Here is a 21,333-nt window from a genome sequence, read left to right on the forward strand (position 1 = left end):
GCTCACAGGTGGACGTGGTGGAGAGGAAGGCCTCAGACTTTCCATGCTGCCATTTTGGAGCACATATTTCACCATGTGCCTTGTCCAGCTTGAGAACCACTTTTTAGTCAGGTGGGGGGTTTTCCCCATGCCTTGTGTGGGGCAGAGGTGAGGGTGCAATGGAAAGCGCCGGGCAGTGGGGAGGATGGCGGGCAGTCAGCCCCAGCAGTGGAGGAGACGCACTGCCACCTGTAGAGCCTCATGGCTGTGATCTGGCGCCTGTCCTGCTGAGAGGTGGCGGCACAGATTTTGGCAGGGCTCCTTCTGTTCCCGGCACTGCTCACTGCCTGCTGGGCTTGCCCGGGTCACAGCCCTTGGCCATGTCCTCACACCAGTCCGCACCATTTCCTCACAGCACATCTTCCCAGACATGTCCCCTGACCCCCTCCAGAGCACACCTCCCTTCAGAGAGGAGGAGAGGCAGGGATTCCTGAGCTCTGCCAAGAGCAAAGCTCTCTGGAGCCAAAGTGTGTCCACAGGCATTGTTGTCCTATTGGTACTGCCAGCAGACATCCCCAGTGACTGAGCTGTGAGAGCCCGGGTCTGCTTTTCATGGGGCGCAAGCAGATGAGGGGCTGTAGGCTCATGTGGGTCTGCAGGGATGGGAAAAAGGATCCATGCCTAAGGTGGAGATCTGAATCCGGCCCCCAGAAAAGAGGAAATTTCATCAGGTTTCTTCCCTTACAGCTGTTAGTAAGATGGAGGGGTGGGAGGAGGACAGGAAAGCGAGTCTACAATAGACTACTTCTGAAGGAGGTTACTTTTGACTTTTTTTTATTTTCTTCTGTTGAATGTGCCATTTTCTAGCTCTTTTCATGCATTAGCAGCACTGTGCCATGGCTGATAGGTTTGCTGCAGGTTTTTCTTGATTTGCCTGCTGGGAAAACGGATGTATGGTGGAAGCTGCTAAATAGATCAGATGAAGTGTTACCCTTGTTTTGACAGTGTGGTTTTAGCTCTGCAACAGCCTTGTCCTGGGTCAGGAAGCTGGCTTTTCAAAGGCATTTGGATTATTGGCTCGATATGGTCTCATCATATTTTTTCAGTCCTCTCTTAATAGTATTTCAAGTATCTCATTACCTTTAATACTGACTCTGGCTTTTCCCTTCAGATAACAGATTGTTTAGACAACCGTGAAATAAAGGAAGTATTTAATTACTTTGCCACTTTTCAAACCCTAGTATGTGCTATGTATTCACCAATGCATACATTTTTGTCTCGTTCTGGAAGAGGAAACTAGGGGTGAAATGTATGGTTATCTCCAGCTAACACAATCCAAGATATCCTACAATTTTAAAAGGTTGTAGGAGCTATTCCAAACCAACCACATTAATGGCTGCTGATGAACAGTTTGAAAAGGAGATTAAAGCCCAGTGATTCAACACCCAAGTGGCACGTACTGCTCCGAAAAATACTCCCAAGCTCCCTGGTGAGCTCTAAACCAGTTTGGCTCAAACACATCACAAAGAAGCAACAAGTACTGCCTTGAGGAATTAACACTTTTATTTCCAGTGTACTCACTGTGTTTCTACTGTACTATTCTCTGCAGCCCTCCCCAGTGGAAGCAGACCCAGCCGCCAGCCAGCAGGTTGAGGCCAGCCCTGGAAGTGCCGGACCTGGGAGCCTGGCATGCCCGTCCCCGGGTAGGTGGTAGCTGCTGCCCTTGCCCCTGCCCTTGCCCACCAACGGGACTGGGGGTTAGGCCCAGCCTGCAGCAGAGTCCGATAAGTGCATCTGCAGCAGCACCAAGAGGGTTTATTAGAAAATGCAGAAGTTGTCAGAAATCAAAACATAAGAAAGAAATTGTTTATTGTAAGAACGATCATTCACTGCAACGACTTCCCAAGGGACCTGATGGTAGAGTCCCCATGGCTGGAGGTTTTCAAGGTGCAACTGAACAGAGTGCTAGGCAGTCTCCTCTAGGCTCCCTTTCCCATGAAAGTTGGGACTGGATGACCTTTCGAGGCCCCTTCCAGCCTGGGCTGCTCTGTCATTCCACGGCTGAAATAACACACCTCACTACACATTGCTTGGGATGCGAGTTGTCTGCTTTGCTATTTGTGTGAGTAGAAAGCTGGTGCCTAAGCGTGCTGTAACCAGAAGGCAATCGTGACAGAAACTATCAGTCCGTAATAGCTTCTATTTAACACTTTCCCCCCACCTCCAAGGCATTAAGAAATGTGGAAGGAGAATAAGAAGGGGCATTTCAATCCTCAGAGGGGCTTTAAATGGACGGTATTGTGCACACTTCTGATTTTCTGCTTTAAAGCCTTTATGCATGATTCCTAATGTGGAGAAAGGAATTTACTGGTAAGATTTGAAGCTATTTTCCTCAAAAGAGTTTGTCTGAAACATTACCCTTGGGTAGGCATTTCATCTACTGCCTGTGGCTAAAGTTCATGGTCTTTTTTGTTGTTCATTTTTTTAAACGGGTCTGTCAAGGTTCAGCTTGGTATGGGTAAGTAAAAAGTACTATTTGAAGTAAGTATTTAAATGAGATCTCTGGCTGTAACTGATACATAAGCATAACGCTCCTATTTGTTGAGAATAAATATGACTTAAACAATTGAACTTTGCCTTCAAACACACCATTCCCCCAAAATTAGAAGCATATCCATCCTTCTCTTGATGTGCTGTAAACGCTGAAGGGCTCTCACCGAGGGCTTGTTAGCTGACTTAATTACTTTGGCTCATAGGTGCCAAAGCACAGAGGTTAACAATCCTGAATTGCACCTGGCAGGTAATGTAGAAGCTGCAATCTTGTGGTGAACCAACAAAATTCTCTCAAGCGTCAGCAGTGATGAGCCAGTGATACTTGTCTACAGTTCACAAAGCCACCTTGTGCCAGGCTCCACACCTGTGAGAAATGCTAAATATTGAGTACTGGTAGCAAAATTTGATATTGGCTGGCAAAGAAAACTGATACAGCATTGCAAGAATTGAAATGGTAAAGGAACATGGGTTTTCATTATGTCTGCTTTGGAGGATAGATGTGGTCCAAACTGTGCAACCTTCTTTTAGAATAAGCAACCTCCTCTGCTGTTCAGTACAAGATAAATACTTCCATGCTGTGACCCCTATGTCACAAGTGGTGTCAGAACTGGTCCAAAGCAGTGTGCATCTGCCCAGCAGCAGGAGAAGCTCTTGTCTCTGCTTGTGCAGGTTCTTAGCAGCACCTTGGGGTGCATCTCTTTCTTAGCTCACTCTCCCAGCTTGTCAAAGAGGTACCACTCTTTCAGAAGCTGCCACTGCTGCCATGGTTAGAGAGGAGATAGGATCTGAAGCTGAGATTCTGCTTTAGGAGGTTAGAGAGATGTCGGGGTGCTCGCACACTGCCTGGGGTGCTAGCAGCTGCTCTGCTTCCAGTGGTGGTACCAGCTAACAGTAGCTGTCAGAGTCCTCAGCTGTAAGCCAGTGTGCTCCTGGTCCCTTCTCCTGTAAATCAGCATCAACTCATTGGGTTTATTTAAAGAAATGAATAACAACTAGATTATTCCAGTCCAAGGCTCCCTGTTAGCACAGTTTGTTTGCTGTCTGATGCTTGACTGATGTGGTTTAGTGGAAATAGGCAAGCTGAAATATCCTCCAGTGCTGACAAGTGAGACCATGCGAACTGTGCTATAGCTACTTGTCTGGGTAGCATCTTAGGACACGATTCATCACACAACTTTAGTAAAGAGATCTATACATCGGTAGGCACGTTTTAGGTTACAGCTCATCTCAACCACAGAGGACTGTCTGAAATAGTTTGCATGACCCTTCCCCAAGAAATGCCTCTGTTGACCATGAAGGGTGTCCCATGATGCCCAAGTCAAGTGTAAGCATGTATGTTTTGTCAGGTGAATTTCACTTTTACAGTCTTGTCTGGTCTGAGAGATTAATTTTGCTTGTGTTGAAGAAAGAAGATTATATTTTCAGAGCATCCAGTATATGGGCTCACAGTATATGCAGTAAGAAATCGGATTGTAAGAAATAGGTCTACATTTTATTTGAAAAAATATCTTAACCTGAGAATATTACCTCTTAAATGTGTGGATTAGTTTCAGGTCAAAAGCAGTTCAAGTCAACTGCAGCTTGTGCCAGCCCTGTTGTGAAGAGATTAGAATTTCTTCCCAGTCCTGCCCTTTCAGAGGAAGCTGCTTTAAGTGAGGAAAACGTGAAAAAACCTGAAACAGAGCAGCAGAAGGAAGCAGAGCTCCCCATTGCACCAGAGGTACGTATGGTCAAGAAAGAGAGGCCGAGGAAAACAAAACAAAAAAAAGAAGCAAGATCTCGCACAGAAATGTTTGTTGTGCAGGTTGGTATTTTTCTCTATATAATGTCAGTTCAGGAGTTCATTCAAAACAGTCTGCCAGGGTATGAAACTGGAGGATAGTTTCTGTGCCAAATTCTATGGTTATCAGAGACATCTCCCTCCAAAAGAACTCCCAAGTGTCTGCTCGTAGCATTTGAACCTGTAAACTGGCTTGAGCAGTAACGAGAATTTAACCTGCAAGCCCCACTCCCGCCACGTGGGGGGAGGGCAGAGTATCCAGAAGATGGAGACAGTGGAACTTACCCTCTTAGTCCTCTTGAGGTGCTGAACAAGTGCAGGCTGTGGCAGAAGTAACAAATGGCCATGACCATGCTCCTCTGTCAGGTAAATTAGATGTTGGTCCTGGTTTAGAATCCACTTTGGTGTGCAGGACAGTGTGAATGTCAACAACAAGCAGCTACTGATTATTTCCAGAACTTCAGTACTGCAACTCCATGTTGTAATTCTGGCGATAGAGGCTTTGTCTTTTGATCATGTTGATTCAGAAAATAAGTAGAAAGTGGTTAAATTAACCTTTGATTGAACCTGCTGATTTTTGAATGCTGTTTTCTGCTCCCTGATATCTGAACAGGTGATGAAACCAAAAGCCCTGGAACAAGAGGGGAGTGTAGTATTGCCATTTTTAAAGAAACTACCCGAGACCAGCCAAGTTACTCTGCAGAATTCTGGTCTACAAGGTGAGCAAAGAGCATATGGAGAACTCAGCTGGACAGTAACTGAATATGTGCAGGTGGTGTTCAGGGAGAAGTGCCTAATCAATGACCTAGAGGGTTTTGGAGCTCAAATGGTATTTTCTAGTTGCATCTGACTGATAATGGTAGTGTGGCCTCTGTAATACAAAAGACTCTTCTGGCTGCTCCACTTAAACACAACAGCAGAATTGTGACACAGCTGAGGGGAGGAAGGGGAGCCCTATTTTGCATTTACCTGGCTTAACAGTAAAAGCTGCATTATGTCAATGAGTATTACATTTTATTAGTACTGCTGCTCACAGATGAAAGTGGCTTAGCAATTGGTTTATCTCACAATAAAAATTTCTGGAGATAAATTCTGCACTCAGCTGCTCATGTGGAGTTCCTTTCCATAGATAAGCAATACACATATCTGGCCACATCCCTGAATTTGACTTGTGCCCCTCACAAGTTATTGGAAAGCAGAACATTTTTTATTCTTTTTTTTTGGTTTTTTTGCCTTCATGACAAAGTTTTGCTTGAGATTGATAGTGTTTAGTGATTTGATTCTATGTTGATTTAAGAGATGCATATATGTAGGTATTATGAAAGTAAGAGAGAGAAAAATCATCTGAAGTTTTCTTCCCCCAGCGAATTTTTTTAGGTTGTTAGTTTATGTGTAGGTAATATACTGATTATCCTGGTGTTTTCAAGATTGAAACTACTGAAGGTAGTCCACTGTGGAAAAAATGATTGTCTGAAAAGAAATAGAAATCTAACTTGTTTTAAGTGTGGATGTGCATCCCAAACAGGCTTGGAGAACAATATCATCTTAGGCACGAATCATTCCAAACATCAAGTAACAGATTGTAGGTCTCTCGCCTGATTTTCAGTGATGCTGAAACCCTTGGCTGCTCTCTAGTGTTCACAGCACGTACAGTGCTGAAAGGATCACAAGCCCCTTTAAAACCGGGATCTGCAATAGGAATGAATGCAACTACCATGCAAAGACTTGAAGGGGTGGCTGCCTTTGACTAGTATTAGTGTGCTAGAGTTCTTGTGTAAGGTTAGGTGCCATGTTACAAAAGTAGCATTTAAATACAGGCAGTTTATGTGATCTGCAGCTCCACTGTAAACTAGCTGCAATGGGCCAAAGTGATTGTAGTCAAAATCATAGAATCACGGAACAGTTTGGGTTGGAAAAGACCCTGAGATCATCTAGTTCCAACCCTCCTGTCATGGGCAGGGACACCTTCCACTAGACCAGGTTGCTCAAGTCCCCATCCAACCTGGCCTTGGACACTGGAGTCTCCAGCATCTTTGTAGGCCCCCTTCAGATACTGGAAGGCTGCAACAAGGTCTCCACACAGCTTCTCTTCTCCAGGCTGAACAGCCCCAATTCCCTCAGCCTCTCATGGCTGAGGTGGGTCTGAGAGTCCATTGCCTTTTGACCTCATTGTGTTTCTTGTTTTGTCCCGGTGCCGTTGCCTGCAGAGCTGCCCCGTGGGGCCGTGGTTCCACTTAGGGTTCGCAACAACTGGCGGCGCTCACAGTTTTTCTCACAGTCAGGTAAATGTGGCGCTAAGACCAGCTTGAGCCCTTCTGCTGCCTCCAGTCATAGGTGTCTTCGGACATGGGGCTGGGGTGAAAGCTGATGATCACGGGGACTTCTCCTACCTCTTGCTTTTGTAGAATATATCTATTCCTGCTCTTTTGTAGAAGATATCTATTCATGCTGCACAGTTGACAAAGAGCTGTTGGGTTGCACATTGTTGTGATGCTCTGGTTTCAGGCACCCAAATGAAGTATACTTGCCTATAAATACCTTTTCCTTAATTTCTTTAAATCACCCTAATTTTCAGAGACATTTGGATAGAAAACGGCAATGGTTCTTTTTGTAACTGTGGCTCTTGAGTAGTGTAGTCCTATCCTTTTAGCTTTGCTATGCTTTTTCCTTCCTTGCACTGAATCATGAAGGGAAAAGTAGATCAAGGTAGGTAACACTCAGTGTCCAAAGACTGCTAACGTCTGTGGCCAGAAGTGGATGGCATTAGCTAGTGATAGAGTAGAACCTGATTTAGTTAGTATTGTGCTCCTCTATACCCAGTTAAAAAGTAGTTTTGTGGGTGACGGGTGTAATCTGTTTTTCTAGTTTATTTGCTTGTGATTCATCCTTGCATTTCATTGTGGGAGCAAATAGGAAACTAACATGAAGCTTTTTTATACAGATACAATGTAGCTTTGAATTCAGGCTAAGCACATTTTGCTATGTTAAATTTAATCTTTCATTTTCCTGTTTGTTTTGTTTTAATAGCTGATTCTGATAGTGGTGACAAATCAAATGTGAGTACCGTTTTTGCATCATTGTTTGGTTTAGAGATATGTGTTTAGCAAAAGTGGATTTTTTTATACAAAATGTCTTGTGATATCCCCAAATCAGAATGATAATTATTTTCTTTCTCATAGAAATGAGAGGGAAAAAATACAACCTAAATCAAGACATGATCTAAAGCTGGAATTTATGCATTCTCCTCTTATCTGGAGAAAGTGGTAGCTGTATAGTACTTGGTTGCTGGAGCCACTAAAGCTTCACAATCTCAAAACGATATGTAAAGCTAAATTATCTATTCGGTTTCAAATGCATAGAAATTAGAGAAGACCACAATTCTACTGTTGCCTCAATTAAAAAAATCCTTACCACAAATGCTACTCCGAAGCATAAAGTCTTTCATATTCTGTTTGTCACATAAAAATAGACATCATCTCTTCCTGTTAGACTCACATGCAACTTCTTAGTGGAAAGGGATATGACATCAAGTGTCTAAAATTGCCCTTGATTATAAGGATTTTAAACATGTAGCATGTAATGGGATCCTTAGTGAAGCCTGAGATTTTATTTCATTATAGATAAAAATTTAAAACAAGGCTATAAGCTGTTGTGCTGGTAGCCATATGAAATGAGAGAATAATTTTTGCAATCACAAATTGCTTTGCGTGTTGCACAGAAGATCAGATAGAAACAAAATAGGTATTTTCTTTAAATTTGAGTGCCTGTAGGAATCTGTTGAGTGCTGCTTAGAGCTTTCTTTCAGATCTTTTTAATTTCTTCCCCTCCAGTTGAAGTTTCCCAAGCCTTTCTTTGCAAACCAAATTATTATTTTATCGTTTGGATACCTGTGGGCAATCCCACGTGTCAGTGGCATTCAGAATATTTTTTGCTAACTAAGAGAACCATTGTATAGTTCTCACTTTCCCATTTTAACATCATTACCAGGGGTAGGCCAGGAGAAGCGCAGCTTTTTTCGTTAGCTTTGTGAAATGCAGTGTCAGACTCTAATGACTTGGTTTTTCTTCATGCAAGCGTTTAAATTTTTGGTGCTGGGATCCAGAAGAAGAGCGAAAGCGCCAGGAAAGGTGGCAGCATGAGCAAGAACGTTTGCTTCAGGTAGGAAAGAAACTACATGTATTCCACCACGTGGTTCAGCTGTTGAATTGTACTTTTGGACAAAAGTTGGGAAATTCATGTTATGTTTTCCACATCCTCTGTGGAAATTGAGCACATTTTGTAGCGGAGGAGTAATATAATGAGCATACACACGTTCTCTGTGGTTTGAACACTCTTAGGTCTCCCTTTCCCACTCCATGGAAAGACCAAAAGGACTTCAGTTCTGCATTTCAATACAGAGTTACATCAAATGTTATTCCTCAACTATGTTTAAAGTATATTGAGCATAGACTGCAAGATTCTTCATGAATTTGGAGCCTCTTTCTGAAGACTGACAATTTTCTGATCCTGATGCCTATGCAACTTGTCTGTAAAATGATGGTCTTCAGAGATTTTTTGTAGACTTTTGTTTTGTTCACAGGTTCTTCTTGGAAAGCATCAAACTAAATTCGGACACTACTTGGCTAATTATAAGCTTACCCTCTTCAAACCTTTACACACTATCCATTTATCTTTTAAACTTGCACAGGTGTTCATCACTAATTAAATTGTACTGGTATCTTTCTTAATTTAGTACAAGTATCTGTAAAATCTGCTTGTTTATATGCTACTTTGCTGAAGTTTTTAGTGTAAAATCCCTGCCTACATGTTTTTGGAGGGGGTGTGATGGCTTTTGGAACTCTTAATACTGTGTGATAAACAGGGAATTCTTGAAATTGTTGAGCATAAATTTCATATCTGACCAAAGATATAAAAAATTCTAAGGAATTAAACTTCTTCTAGTATGTTAAAAGTTCCTTGTGTTTTGAAGCTACAAACAAGTGGGGAGAGGAGGAAAAGAAGCTTTTTTTTTGACATCCATGGATGTATCAAATTTTTATCTCCCTATTTCCTTCTATTTCTGATTAAACTGCTCTTAGCAGTTTCATTTTCACTGTGGAGTACCACAGAATTTACTCCTAATACAGACTGCTCTGAATTTACCTGTATTTGTATCCTCTTAAAGGAGAAGTATCAGAAGGAGCAGGACAAGCTGAAAGAGGAATGGGAAAAGGCCCAGAGAGAAGTGGAAGAGGAGGAGCGTAGATACTATGAGGAGGTATAAGGCTCAAAGGAGGAGGCTTTTTATTGACTTATTTTGTACTTAAATGCACCCACTTACATAACTAAAAAAATCCCATACCTGCATTAATTAATGAAAAGGCTGCTCAAGGCTGAATTCTCAGGATTGTTTCTCTTAAACACTACCATAGGTGCTGAGGGAAAATACTGAAATATTTAGACAGGTATCCTCAGAACCTCCGCATATGTGGAGGTGTCTAATTGCTATGCAAGTCTGAGTGAGTCAGTATGGTTGTGTCTAGGCATGCTCAAACCTCCCTCCAGAGGCAGAGCTGTGTGCATTTTGGCATAGCCTGGACTTGGTGGAACTCCAGATGAAATTGAAGTGCCTTGGGCTTGATCAAGTAGGTATTTTGTAAACTGGACTTGGTTTTTAAAATTAAAAAAAATCCACATGGAATGTTCAAAGCTTGCAGTTGTAGATTATTAACAATATAGAAGATAGTGGGATTCTTCTGTTTTATGTGGGTCATTATTGCAGAAAACTGGACAATATTAATGTTTACAGTTTGACTGTGCATTATTCAAATTGATGTCTTATCATCTGTGTTTGAGGGCTATACTTGTGATCTGAACGAGAAAATTTTTTCAACTTTCAGAATAATTTTCTCATGTACCACGTGTAATTTCATACTTTTATATGAAATTTAATAGGCTGGTGGTTTGAGAAACAGTGGTGCCATCCCAAGTGGAACATTCACCCCAGTTTTGGACAGCCCATCTCAAAGATGGTAATGGTGAAAGGAAAAGGAGTGCAAAACCTTGAAGCAAAATTGACATGTATTCTTGGTAGCACAGGTCCTTACCCAGCCATCTAAATACTGCACGTAGTCAAACTGTATGCTTCTACTTCTCAAGCTCGTAGTTGACATTCTGTATTTTTAACCCCCACTCTCTCCTGATCCTCTTTTTTTAGGAACGTAAGATAATTGAGGACACTGTAGTTCCATTTATTGTTTCTTCGAACTCTGCTGATCTCCTCTCCTCGTCTTCCTCTACTACTGAAGGAAACAAGACACTGGTGAGTTTCTCATGGAGTAGTAAGACAATAAATACTAAGCCATCTTCAGTATTCTTCACTAAAGGCTGACAAAGCCTGTGAACAGTAAGAATATTCCCTGGATCTCTTCCATAACTAATGATACCTCAAAGTGCTGTAGCTTGTATATTTTCACAATTGAAGAGCCATACTACCAGGCAAACTACAACCATCCCATTTTGAACTAGAGCAAAGGATGATACTTTTTCTCTTTGCAGCTGCTTCTGTTCTTTAACTTGTGCTGTGAAAAACAGTCACCGGTTTCTGTTTGTTTTAACTACCTTCTCAAAGCCAATAGAATCTGAAGGGAGCTCCTTGCATCCGAAATCTTGAGTGAAAAAGATGAGACTGAATCCTGCCTGCCCATTTCTCCTCCTTTTCTCTCTCACCATCCCTCCTATAAAGCAGCAAAGCAGAGGGATGTTCACGCTCTGATTATTTTGTTTACTTACGGAGCACAAAATATTTGACTCGATGCATCTAGCATCTAATTAAATAAGTGTTCAACAGAGATCAGAGAATGATACCCCAAGTGAGATTAGTAGAGTGGGATTCCCAGACATGATTTTCTACTGCCTAAGGCACCCACACCCAAGAAGTCATCTGCCTGTCTCCATTCCACTTCAGGATTAAGAGTATGGTAACATCTGGTTATCCTCTCACCCTTCCTGCCCCCTCTCATCACTCATTCTTGTGCAGGGCATCAGCTATGGCCCATTTTCCACATGGCTGTGTGGCAGTAGCTTCCTGGGTGGAGTTGGTTATGCCACATTCAGGGCAGTGCCTGCACTCAGAAGTGAAGGATGTTATACCATGCCTTAGTCAAGATCCACCGATCAAGTATGACACACTCCAGTACCAGTATGGAAGCAGTACTGGCATTGCCAGTGAGGATGCCCAGTGCATGTGAGTAATACTTTGCCTCCCAGGCAGAGGCAACAAGCTGAGGTCCCCTACAAAGTCCTTCCAAGTCCAATGGGAGACTGTCTAGACTCTCAAAGTCATTCAAGGATTTCTGCCAAAACTATGTGGGAAGTTTTATTTTGTCAACCTGAACACCATCTCATAATTGGTCTGTCCCTATCTTTTTTCTTTAATACTCAGTTTAGCCCAATCAGCTGATTGTTTCATCTGAAGTCTTTGTTATATCCTAAGTTAGCCTTACTAAGGTCAAATGTTTCCACTGTATAATGTGAGATGTTATTTATGATAATAAGGTGTGTCAACACAATATATGTGGGGACAGCCCATGCTTTTCTCGTGTGTGTGCTGATGCCAAATTTAAGGGAAGCTGCTTGTTCCCTCCCCTGCTATCTTCTAGAACGCAAGTGATTCAAACAACTCTCCAGAGGAAGGCAAACAGAAAGAAGCTACGAGACAGAAAAAGGTGCTCTGGGAGCAGGACAGTATGCCATCTCTGAAAAGCAAGGAAAATGAACTCTGGCAAGAAAAGAGGAGGTATGGATCAAGCCTAAGCATTTCTTAGCCCTGTGAAGCTTTGTGTTCATATATAGACTTCTAGGATGTCACATCTGCCTGTGATTGATGCTGGAACATCAGCATCTGGTGGCCTGGTGATAGATGCAGTATGTCCCAATCAACATTGACTTGCTGCAGGCTGATGCATATTTTCAATGTGCAGTGCTAGTTGTGCATGTCAGAAGGCTTGCCTTTTGAGAATACGGCTTTGCCAAGAGGCTGTCACATCACCCAGATCAGAGCTTAGACAGCACAGACGTGCCTGTATGTCACTGTGCGGCGTCTTGTGTACAAGTTTCACAAGCCATTTGGAGGAATAGAGGAGCAGTAGGTGCTTTTATTGAGAATCTGTAGGAGATTGCCTGGCTGTCTCAGAAGTACTGTACCCAAACTTGCCAGACAGTGTTCAAAGTCCTGGTCTTTGCCTGACTGCTAATAGCAACTTTCACGAAGACGAGAAGCATCTGATGATGATGAACACTGTATAAAGAACACTGAGAAAAGCTGTTTCTCTGACAAAGAAGCCATTTTCCACAAATCCAGAATGATCTGTAGCGCGTCTCAGTGGCAGTGTATAAGGTAAGAAGGAAGACTTGGCATATTTGAAGACAAATTTGTTAATTCATGACAGCTGTCGTCATTGCTTTGTCATTGCTGACACAACAACAAAAACCTTTTTGCAAAAAATAGACCAATATTATGTACTAGGTGGAATTTTTTCCTGGCTTTATTTATACAATGTGGATTATTTTTATTGGCAGTGGAAATAAAGTGCTCACAGGACACCCGGAAATGGGTATCTTGAAAGGAGGCGAACAAGAGCACCAGGTGCCGGTGTTGGAGCGCAGCTCGCCTGCCAGGCTGAATCTGCCACTGAGTCAGGGTGAGAGTCAATACTTTTCATATGCATGTATTCTTTTCCAGAGAGAAATCTTGCAGAAATCTAACTCAAAGAATTTTGGAAATTGACAGGACACGTATATCTTAAAAATGTGAATGTCTCAGACTCGAAAGGTATTTTCTGTTAGCAAAGATAAATACGTTAAGGTGAGATTTAAAATCTTGTTTTCATCAGAGATGGGTGTTTCAGTGGCATGGAGGAATATCATTTATAGGCCCTCATGTTCACAGTAGTAGTTAAACATAGTTATCTTCCGTCTTTCACATAATCTTACATACATACAGGATTTATTTTGGGACAGCATATTTCCAACATTTATTTTGTGTTTTGATAGTTAATTAGATTCTTCATGTCTATTTCAGTCCAGTGAAAATCACTACCTGTGATATGTAACCTTTTCAAGCTAAGTCTAAAGTGACACCTGTGTCAATTTTGTCATTAGAAATGTCTAATGACATTCAAAATTCACAGATTTTTTTAAGCTTCTGTAAGTATTGATGTTTTTTAAATTAAGGAATTTCCCCAAAGCATTGTTGTCAACAGGATCACCCTAAAAAAAGGCAAATTCATTAATTTAACATCATTATCTAATGCAAGTGAACAGTGGAAAGTAAGGAGGACTAAAAACAGAAAGCAGATGTAGATATTGAAATCTAGATTTTTGTTTTCAGGCTAGCATAAAAATTGGTGATTTTAAAAAATGAAACATCTGGATAGAAAAAGTTTCAGTGTTATTATTTGTTCCAAATGTAAGTTCAGTTTAAAATTAGCAGGTTTGCTTTCCCTGTCTTGATCAAAACACATCAAAAGAAGCGTGACCAGCAGGTCGAAGGAGGTGATCCTGCCCCTCTACTTTGCTCTCATGAGACCTCACTTGGAGTATTGTGTCCAGTTCTGGTGTCCTCAACATAAAAAGGACATAAAGCTGCTGGAGCAAGTCCAGAGGAGGGCCAGGAGGATGGTAAGAGGGCTGGAGCACCTCCCTTATGAAGACAGGCTGAGAAAGTTGGGGCTGTTCAGCCTGAAGAAGAGAAGGCTGCATGGAGACCTCAGAGCAGCCTTCCAGTGTCTGAAGGGGGCCTACAAGGATGCTGGGGAGGGACTCTTTGTTAGGGACTGTAGTGGTAGAACAAGGGGTAATGGCTTCAAACTTAAACAGAGGAAGTTCAGATTAGCTATAAGGAAGACGTTCTTTACAGTGAGGGTGGTGAGGCTCTGGAATGGGTTGCCCAAGGAAGTTGTGAATGCTCCATCCCTGGCGGTGTTCAAGGACAGATTGGACAGAGCCTAGGGCGACATAGTTTAGTGTGTGGTGTCCCTGCTCATGGCAGGGGGGTTGGAACTAGATGATCTTAAGGTCATTTCCAACCCTAACTCTTCTATGATTCTTTGATTTTATTGTACTCTAAGTGCTTTGATAAAAAGTTGCTCAAATAAGAAGAAGCAGAAGATACTGCCCAGGAATCTGTCCTTGTGGATTTATAGTAGTGATTAAGCAAACTTAAAGGGAAAACGGTTTGACAGTTTTTAACTGCTGCTGCTAATCCCGGGCTTTCTAGTTTCTCTTCAACAACTTAGTCCCCCACAAGAATTCTGACAGCTCCCTTCTAGCCCATTACAGCATCACATCCTCGCTCTCTCCTTAAGTCCTTAAATAGTCAGGACTAAAGTTTGTGTTGATATCAAAAATAGGTAACAGGCCTTTCACAGGCCTCAGTAAAGTTTTTCTCTTCTAAACCAGCTGGTTGGTGCACAGCAAGGTGAGGGTCCTCCCCAGCCTGTGAGCCACAAAATTCATCTGGAAGGATCCAGGTGATGTGCTCTGTCCCAGAGATGGGATGGTTGGCTGCCTAGGCATCACACGAATCATTGCTTACTGCTGGGAGGCTGTTATTGTCACTAAGCCTTGCACAACCGTCTGCAACACAGAAGGAAATTGCAAGGGTACTGCTGTTTATCAGTAGGCTCATGGAAAGCAGTGACTACACCAGCTTCATCTTAATTCTTACTACTGAGTTTAGATCCCCAGGCACCACCAAACTTTCAGTCTCTCTGGTTCTTCCTTCCTTACAACAGAAATACTTTACTTTCCCAAGTGCTATTCATCGACAGTTGTTTGACCTCTCTATTTTCCCCTTCAGAAACTGAGATTCAGCAGAAGGGTAGGTGATGTATGTGAAGGTAGTGCAAAGGGATGCTGTTTCATAGAGGTCTTATGATGCAGCAGAGTCTGTCTCTGACTTTGTGTGGGATTTCTGAGAACTTATTTTTAAGTAACAGTACATTTCTTGTCTCCTTTATGATGTGCCCACAAGCTATGCTGGTCTGTAAGTACTGGCAAAAGCATTTTGTCTCAATTATTGAGATTTGCCCACTTCCCATTGTAGACATCTCCTGGAATCAGCAGTTGCTGTCAAAGCAGTCCCCACATCGTGCAGAGGACATTCGGCAGAGACCATTCCTAGGCCAGAATGCGGGACAACAGCCAAGCTCTGCAGGGGAAACTAGGAGGTGAGAACATAAAATAAAGGTTATTGCAGAGACTGAGATGTTCTGCCTGCTCTGTTCTCCCTTACATTCCAACTCAGCATTCTTAATCAGTTAAGTTTCATGGGTAGTCCTGTAGTATGAAGACAACTTTGATGCCTGGTGTTCCCACCAAGACTGCTAACGCTTAGCCTCTTTGTTTCTCATTACAGGTACCCCAATAACTGGTTTCATGAGGGACCACACCCCATGCTTGCTACTCTCTGCCTTCTTTCTCCCTAGCTCTTTAAACAGTCATCTGCATAACTGTTCATGTTATTCATTTGTTTTAAGTGTCCAAGACAAACATTTATAGCTAGGAAGTGGCTAAATATCAGGGTGGGAATGTCATGTGAAGTCTGCCTCTTTGAAGTTCATATCCAAGAGCTTCATTCCCCAGCTTCCAAACACACATTGATTGCTGTTTTCTAGTTCTTTAAGGATTATAGCTTTTAAAGTAAGATACATAGAGATTAGTATTTTCTTTCTACTGTAAATTTTGGTGAGGTTTTTTTCTTCTCTGATGCTTTGCCTTGTGATTTTCAGTAAACATTACTAACAGGTAATACCAGTTCTTTCAGTAAACAGTGGTTTTGCTTGCCTAAATTTTCAGAAAGTCTATGTATGTAATGAGAAAGAAACATCTGTTTTCACTAGAATATATATGAACACAGTCTGCAAAACATGTTACCTCTATGAAGCATGTATCCAGCCAGAACTAATGTAGATTGAGATTTGATTACCTATTCCTCATAACAAACTGTGTGTTTGAGAAAATTGTTATTTAATCTCTGAACAGCTTTAAGCAGTGGTACGTTTAATTAATCCTATGATTTCTGATAACAAAAAATATACATGTTTTCTCAACAAATTCTTGCAGGGTAAAATGGATACAAATAGTAATAAACCACTTCTAGATGCTGGTAGCTTCCTTTTTACTAACTAAAGGGCACAGACCGTCCACCAACAAACCTGCATCTGCTCTACCCGTGTGCTTCTGAGCACATCACCTGGCCAACAGAGAGTGCAAGGTGTGCCTTGGCTTAATGTTCCTTCACCATGGTGGTAGTTACGGTGACAGGAGGGTTGATAGGTGGGTAGAAATCTGCATTTGGCTGATTACCTTGTACATTACCTGGTGGAGCAATAGCAAGCAGACCAAGACTCAGAACCAAAAAATGTGTGCTGGTTTTCATTGTACCAAAATAGCAACACACAGTAAATGTATACCTTTTTTCCTGAGATAAAATCTTTAGAGCTGGGAATCCTGAAACCCACCATCTGGAATTTCTGCAGCTGTTTTTAATTGTTGATCAGCTGTAGTAATGCATCTTCTCTCCTGTATTTTAGGGCAGGCTATCATGAGAACTTCCGATCTGGGCCACCATCTCCCTGCTCTCCTGCTGCTCTGAGTCAGTCACCCAACAGGTACAAAAGGTCAATAAGGAATTTTGCAGACTGAATACATCTTGTAGTCACTGCTGAACTGCCACAGTGTAAATCACATGAGTATTATGTGGATGCGCTATTAATTCTTCTAAATGCTGCAATTCATAACTGTCCATGGAATAAACATGTAGCTCCCTCTCCTGTATTTCTTGCCTGCCTCAGCAATATTGTTATGTTTTCAAATAACACAGTTCAGAAAGCAGCTGTAGGACTCTGCTTGATCATTGAAATTTCAATGTAATTGAAATGGGATGATATAAGCCCCAGTCAAAGCAAGCAGTTAAGCATGAGTTCAGAGCACTTAAGCCAAAGGATGTTGTCTACATTGAAAATAGTCACATGCTCAGGATTAAAGTGTGTTCTAGACATTGTCACATTTCAACACTTGCTGATTTAGAAAGAAATCCTTTCCTTAATTTCCAAAGTTGAAACACATTTTGCTTTTTTGCTGTGTTTTTAATTTGCCTACATTCATGCTAATCTCCTAGAGATTTGATTCTCTCAAGCAATGAGCTGTACAGCTTTCAGTGATATATGTGTACCAACTCTATATAAATGTTAACGGTAGCCTGATTGAATCACTGACTATTTGGGGTATATCAACATCAGGTGGCTTATTAAATAAAGTAATACAACACAGAAAACAGCAAGTTTTTGTTCTATTTAAGTGACATTTTTCTTCACATTTCATAGCAAATCCCTCCTTCTGATCCCATGATATTGAACTATTGGGGTTTTGTTATGTGAACTATTTCTTCTGGTTTGATAATTGTAGCTGCAAGTTTGGTAGGATTTCAGATCAGTTCTAGCTACATGTAGCTAGTTGTGGTAGCTGCTTCATATTATTTAGCAGCTATATTCTGAATAAGACCCTTTCCTAAGATCTTTTCCTGATATGAATTTTAGTTTTGGAAACAATGGAGGGGACGTAATTCATTGTTCCACTACAACTTTAGAAAACCTCTTTTAAAAATTTCCCAAAGCACTTTATTCTTTCATCCAACACTAACATAATAACTCTGATAGTGGAGAAAAAGTGAAAATGAAGGTAGACTTGAGTAATGCAGAGGGTTTCAGCCCTGGCTGAAAAAAGCATGGATGACACATAATAATAAGGTATCCCTTTTGGTCTCAGGTTCATCTCACTAGGCAAACTTCAGTTCTGGCAGGCTGGCAGACAGGTGGAAAGGGAAGAGCATGAAACACGAAGTGTGCACCCACACAGCTATTAAAACCACTACGAAGAAGGGTACCAGTTATTTCTGGGGCCCTGATCTCTCACCCAGCTGTCATCAAACAGCTGATTTACTAGAAACATCTAGACAGGACTGAAGCTTAAGGAGAGAGTTAAAGCATCTTTGCATTGCAGATGGAGATCTGATTTCAGCACTGACAGGCATATAGCTGCAGCAGCATAGTATAAAATTAAGTAGCAAGTGCCTGATGCCTGGTCTGTGCTACTGCAGTGATGCTGCTACTGTTGACTTCACTAGCTTGTTTGGGTGCAAGAGCAGTGTCCCTGCCTTCTGACTGCAGTAAGCAAACCCATCTGCAAACAAATTGAAAAGAATTCCAGGCTGAGAGTCTGACTCGGTTAATTTGTGTGAATATCTTCTTTGATTGCTGTGGCATTGACTAGGTCTACGCAATCCACGGGCATGGTTCCCCACCATCCAGGCCTCTGTTAAGAGGCTTGCATCTCCTTGATCTAGCACAGCAGACTGACAGGGAAATGGGGCTTAGCTGCTGTGCATTCAAGCATTTTAAGACCTCTGCTTGTCTACAAGGCAAACACACAGGCTGATTTAGCAGCATGGCTGAAGGGTCAATGTGTATTTATGGGAAAACCCCCAATGCTCCTTCCTCCCATCCTGTCCCTCTACATAACCTCTGCAAACATTTGGCTACCTTTTAGCAGCAGTTGCTGTTTTGTTTTCTTAAAGTCGCATTTGTCTCCTAGGTCTGTCAGCGGAAAGAAGCTTTGTTCTACCTGTGGGCTTCCTCTTGGAAAAGGAGCTGCCATGATTATTGAAACACTTGGTCTTTATTTCCATATTCAGTGCTTCAGGGTATGTCTCTTGCTTGTTTTATTAAGAAAAATCTCAAGTCATGCACAGTGTGAGGAGGCAGTATATTGAGGGCTGTAGATGTGAAATGGAAAATGAGAGGACCAAAGGATTTGCTTGTTTGTTGTGTAGGTTTGTTTGTGTGTGTGTTTGTTTGTTTGTAGAGAAGTGGAAGTAGTGCAGCTAATGTGTCATTTTGCTGTCAGACATATTAATTGGACTAAAACGTGTCATTTATCAAGCAAACTTAGCTTCCTCACAGAGGGAAGTATAACTTCTCTGTTGTACTCACTGTTTTTTAAATACAACACTAGTTACCTTGTAATTTATTTTTCTTTCTTGCCCAAAAAACATGATCAGTCCCAAAGCCATCTTTGATCTGACCCATGGCTGGAAATCTTTGACTATGGAATGGGTGATGTATTCTGGCTTTCACCAAAATTCTCATCAAAAATCCTTCTTAACTGTTCTAAGTATTTCAGTCTAGAAGGTAGTGTTTTGTAGAGAACTCAGAAAGTGTCCATTTCCATTATTTCTGGGCCAATTGGTATTAGACATTTACCTGAACTACTCTTTGTCCATCACAAACGGGCTGGCTCCAGAATGCAATGTTAAAATCAGATGTCCCTTAAAATCACTAGACTTTACTTCTCTGTAAGTGGAAACTGCTGAAATCCAGTCTTAAAGACTGCTGGCTCTAAAAAAGCATTTAACTGATGTGCAGTGCTCCCCAGGAGTATGGGCTGGGTTCTGGGGTTTTGGGGTTTTTTTTTCTCACTGTTCCAGAAACTATTGAAACAAAAGTCAAAATTTGGGAAGAGTTGTGACAAAGAGTAGGGCATGGTCTCTCTTACTTTCTCTGTTCTTCAATTGACAGTGTGGCATTTGCAAGGGACAGCTGGGAGATGCAGCAAGTGGGACAGATGTCAGGATTAGAAATGGTCTTCTTAACTGCAATGATTGTTATATCCGATCCAGAAGTAAGTACCAAATCCTTTCTGAAGGACAATGAACTTTAACAATAGTGTTGCCATGATTTTAACTGATGGTTTTGTCTCCTCTTGGCTTTGCCACTCAGGCATCGTTTCGCCATGGTAAGGGGAACCTTCCCATGCCATTTTAATCACCCTGTTATATCAAAAAATACTTCCAAGCGCATTAAATCTTGCCCAGAGGATCTCTGCTTAGCAGTAATAGACTTGAAAGCTGTTTCTGTGCATAAATATAAACTACACTGTGCACACATACTGCATGTCGTGGAGGCTTGGATCTGTCACATCACATAAGACAATGTAGACAATACTCCTACTAGGTGTAGGACCCTGGGCCTTGTTTGGAGAAGTTCCCATTTTTTTATGTTTTCAGGCCTCCCTTTGTGGACAAAATGGTCATGTAAGATATTAGTAACATTCTGTAACTCAGCATAAATGCTCATGGTGGTATCTCCAGGCATGTACTAAAGTGTTGCTTGCTGCAAGTTTTGAAAAAAGAGCCAAATAGTTGCATGTCAAAAAAAAAAAAAAAAAGGTGCATTTTTCTGCCTTTCTTGAATGTCCTTCAAAGTCCTGTGACTGATACCAAATTGCTAGAGCCTTTCAGCTTCACCCCGGTGTCACCAGTGATATGAGATGGGCAGTGCTCATGCTGCTTCTACTTTGCGGAAACCAGTAAGATGCAGGGTAAAAAAAACAATGGGAGGAATCATAGAATCAGAACCATAGAATCAAGTAGGTTGGAAAAGACCTTTAAGATCTTCAAGTCCAACCATTACCCCAGGACTGCCAAGACCACCATTAAACCATGTCACTGAGGGCCTCATCGACACTGCCAGGGACTGTGATTCTACCACTTCCCTGGGCAGCCTGTTCCAATGGCTGAGCACCCTCTCTGTGAAGAAATTTTTCGTAATATGCAATCTGAACCTCCCCTGCTGCAGCTTGAGGCTCTTGTCCTATTGCTTGTTACTTGGAAGAAGAGACTGACACCCACCTCACTACAACATCCTTTCAGGTAGTTGTAGAGAGCAATAAGGTCCTCCCTGAGCCTTCTCTTCTCCAGACTAAACCCCTCCAGGTCCCTCAGCCCTTCCTCGTAAGACTTGTGCTCCAGACCCTTCACCAGCTCCACTGCCCTTTTCTGGACCTGCTCCAGCACCTCGATGTCTCTCCTGTAGTGAGGGGCCCAGAACTGAACATAGGATTTGAGGTGTGGCCTCACCAGTGCCCAATACAGGGGGACGATCACTGCTATTGCAGATACAGGCCAGGATCCTGTTGACTTT

The 21,333-nt window shown here is 42.0% G+C and overlaps 1 protein-coding gene across 1 annotated transcript in view; it reads left to right on the forward strand.

The window, feature by feature from the left end:
• The window catches only part of LIMCH1 (LIM and calponin homology domains 1), a gene marked incomplete at both ends in the record, with an annotated part of 58,316 nt that extends 38,284 nt beyond the window's left edge, over positions 1-20,032 (forward strand). Inside the window, 14 exons of the mRNA XM_010017232.1 lie at positions 1,589-1,682; positions 4,086-4,252; positions 4,926-5,031; positions 6,520-6,594; positions 7,340-7,377; positions 8,387-8,470; positions 9,477-9,569; positions 10,509-10,613; positions 11,953-12,089; positions 12,872-12,993; positions 15,399-15,522; positions 16,888-16,965; positions 18,947-19,055; positions 19,930-20,032. Coding sequence (XP_010015534.1) covers positions 1,589-1,682; positions 4,086-4,252; positions 4,926-5,031; positions 6,520-6,594; positions 7,340-7,377; positions 8,387-8,470; positions 9,477-9,569; positions 10,509-10,613; positions 11,953-12,089; positions 12,872-12,993; positions 15,399-15,522; positions 16,888-16,965; positions 18,947-19,055; positions 19,930-20,032 — 1,435 coding nt within the window. The remainder of the gene's footprint in view (positions 1-1,588; positions 1,683-4,085; positions 4,253-4,925; positions 5,032-6,519; positions 6,595-7,339; positions 7,378-8,386; positions 8,471-9,476; positions 9,570-10,508; positions 10,614-11,952; positions 12,090-12,871; positions 12,994-15,398; positions 15,523-16,887; positions 16,966-18,946; positions 19,056-19,929) is intronic.
• Between the last annotated feature and the right edge of the window lie 1,301 nt (positions 20,033-21,333).

The sequence above is a fragment of the Nestor notabilis genome, unplaced genomic scaffold (genome assembly GCF_000696875.1).
Source record: "Nestor notabilis isolate BGI_N333 unplaced genomic scaffold, ASM69687v1 scaffold9556, whole genome shotgun sequence".
Taxonomy (NCBI): Eukaryota; Metazoa; Chordata; class Aves; order Psittaciformes; family Psittacidae; genus Nestor; species Nestor notabilis.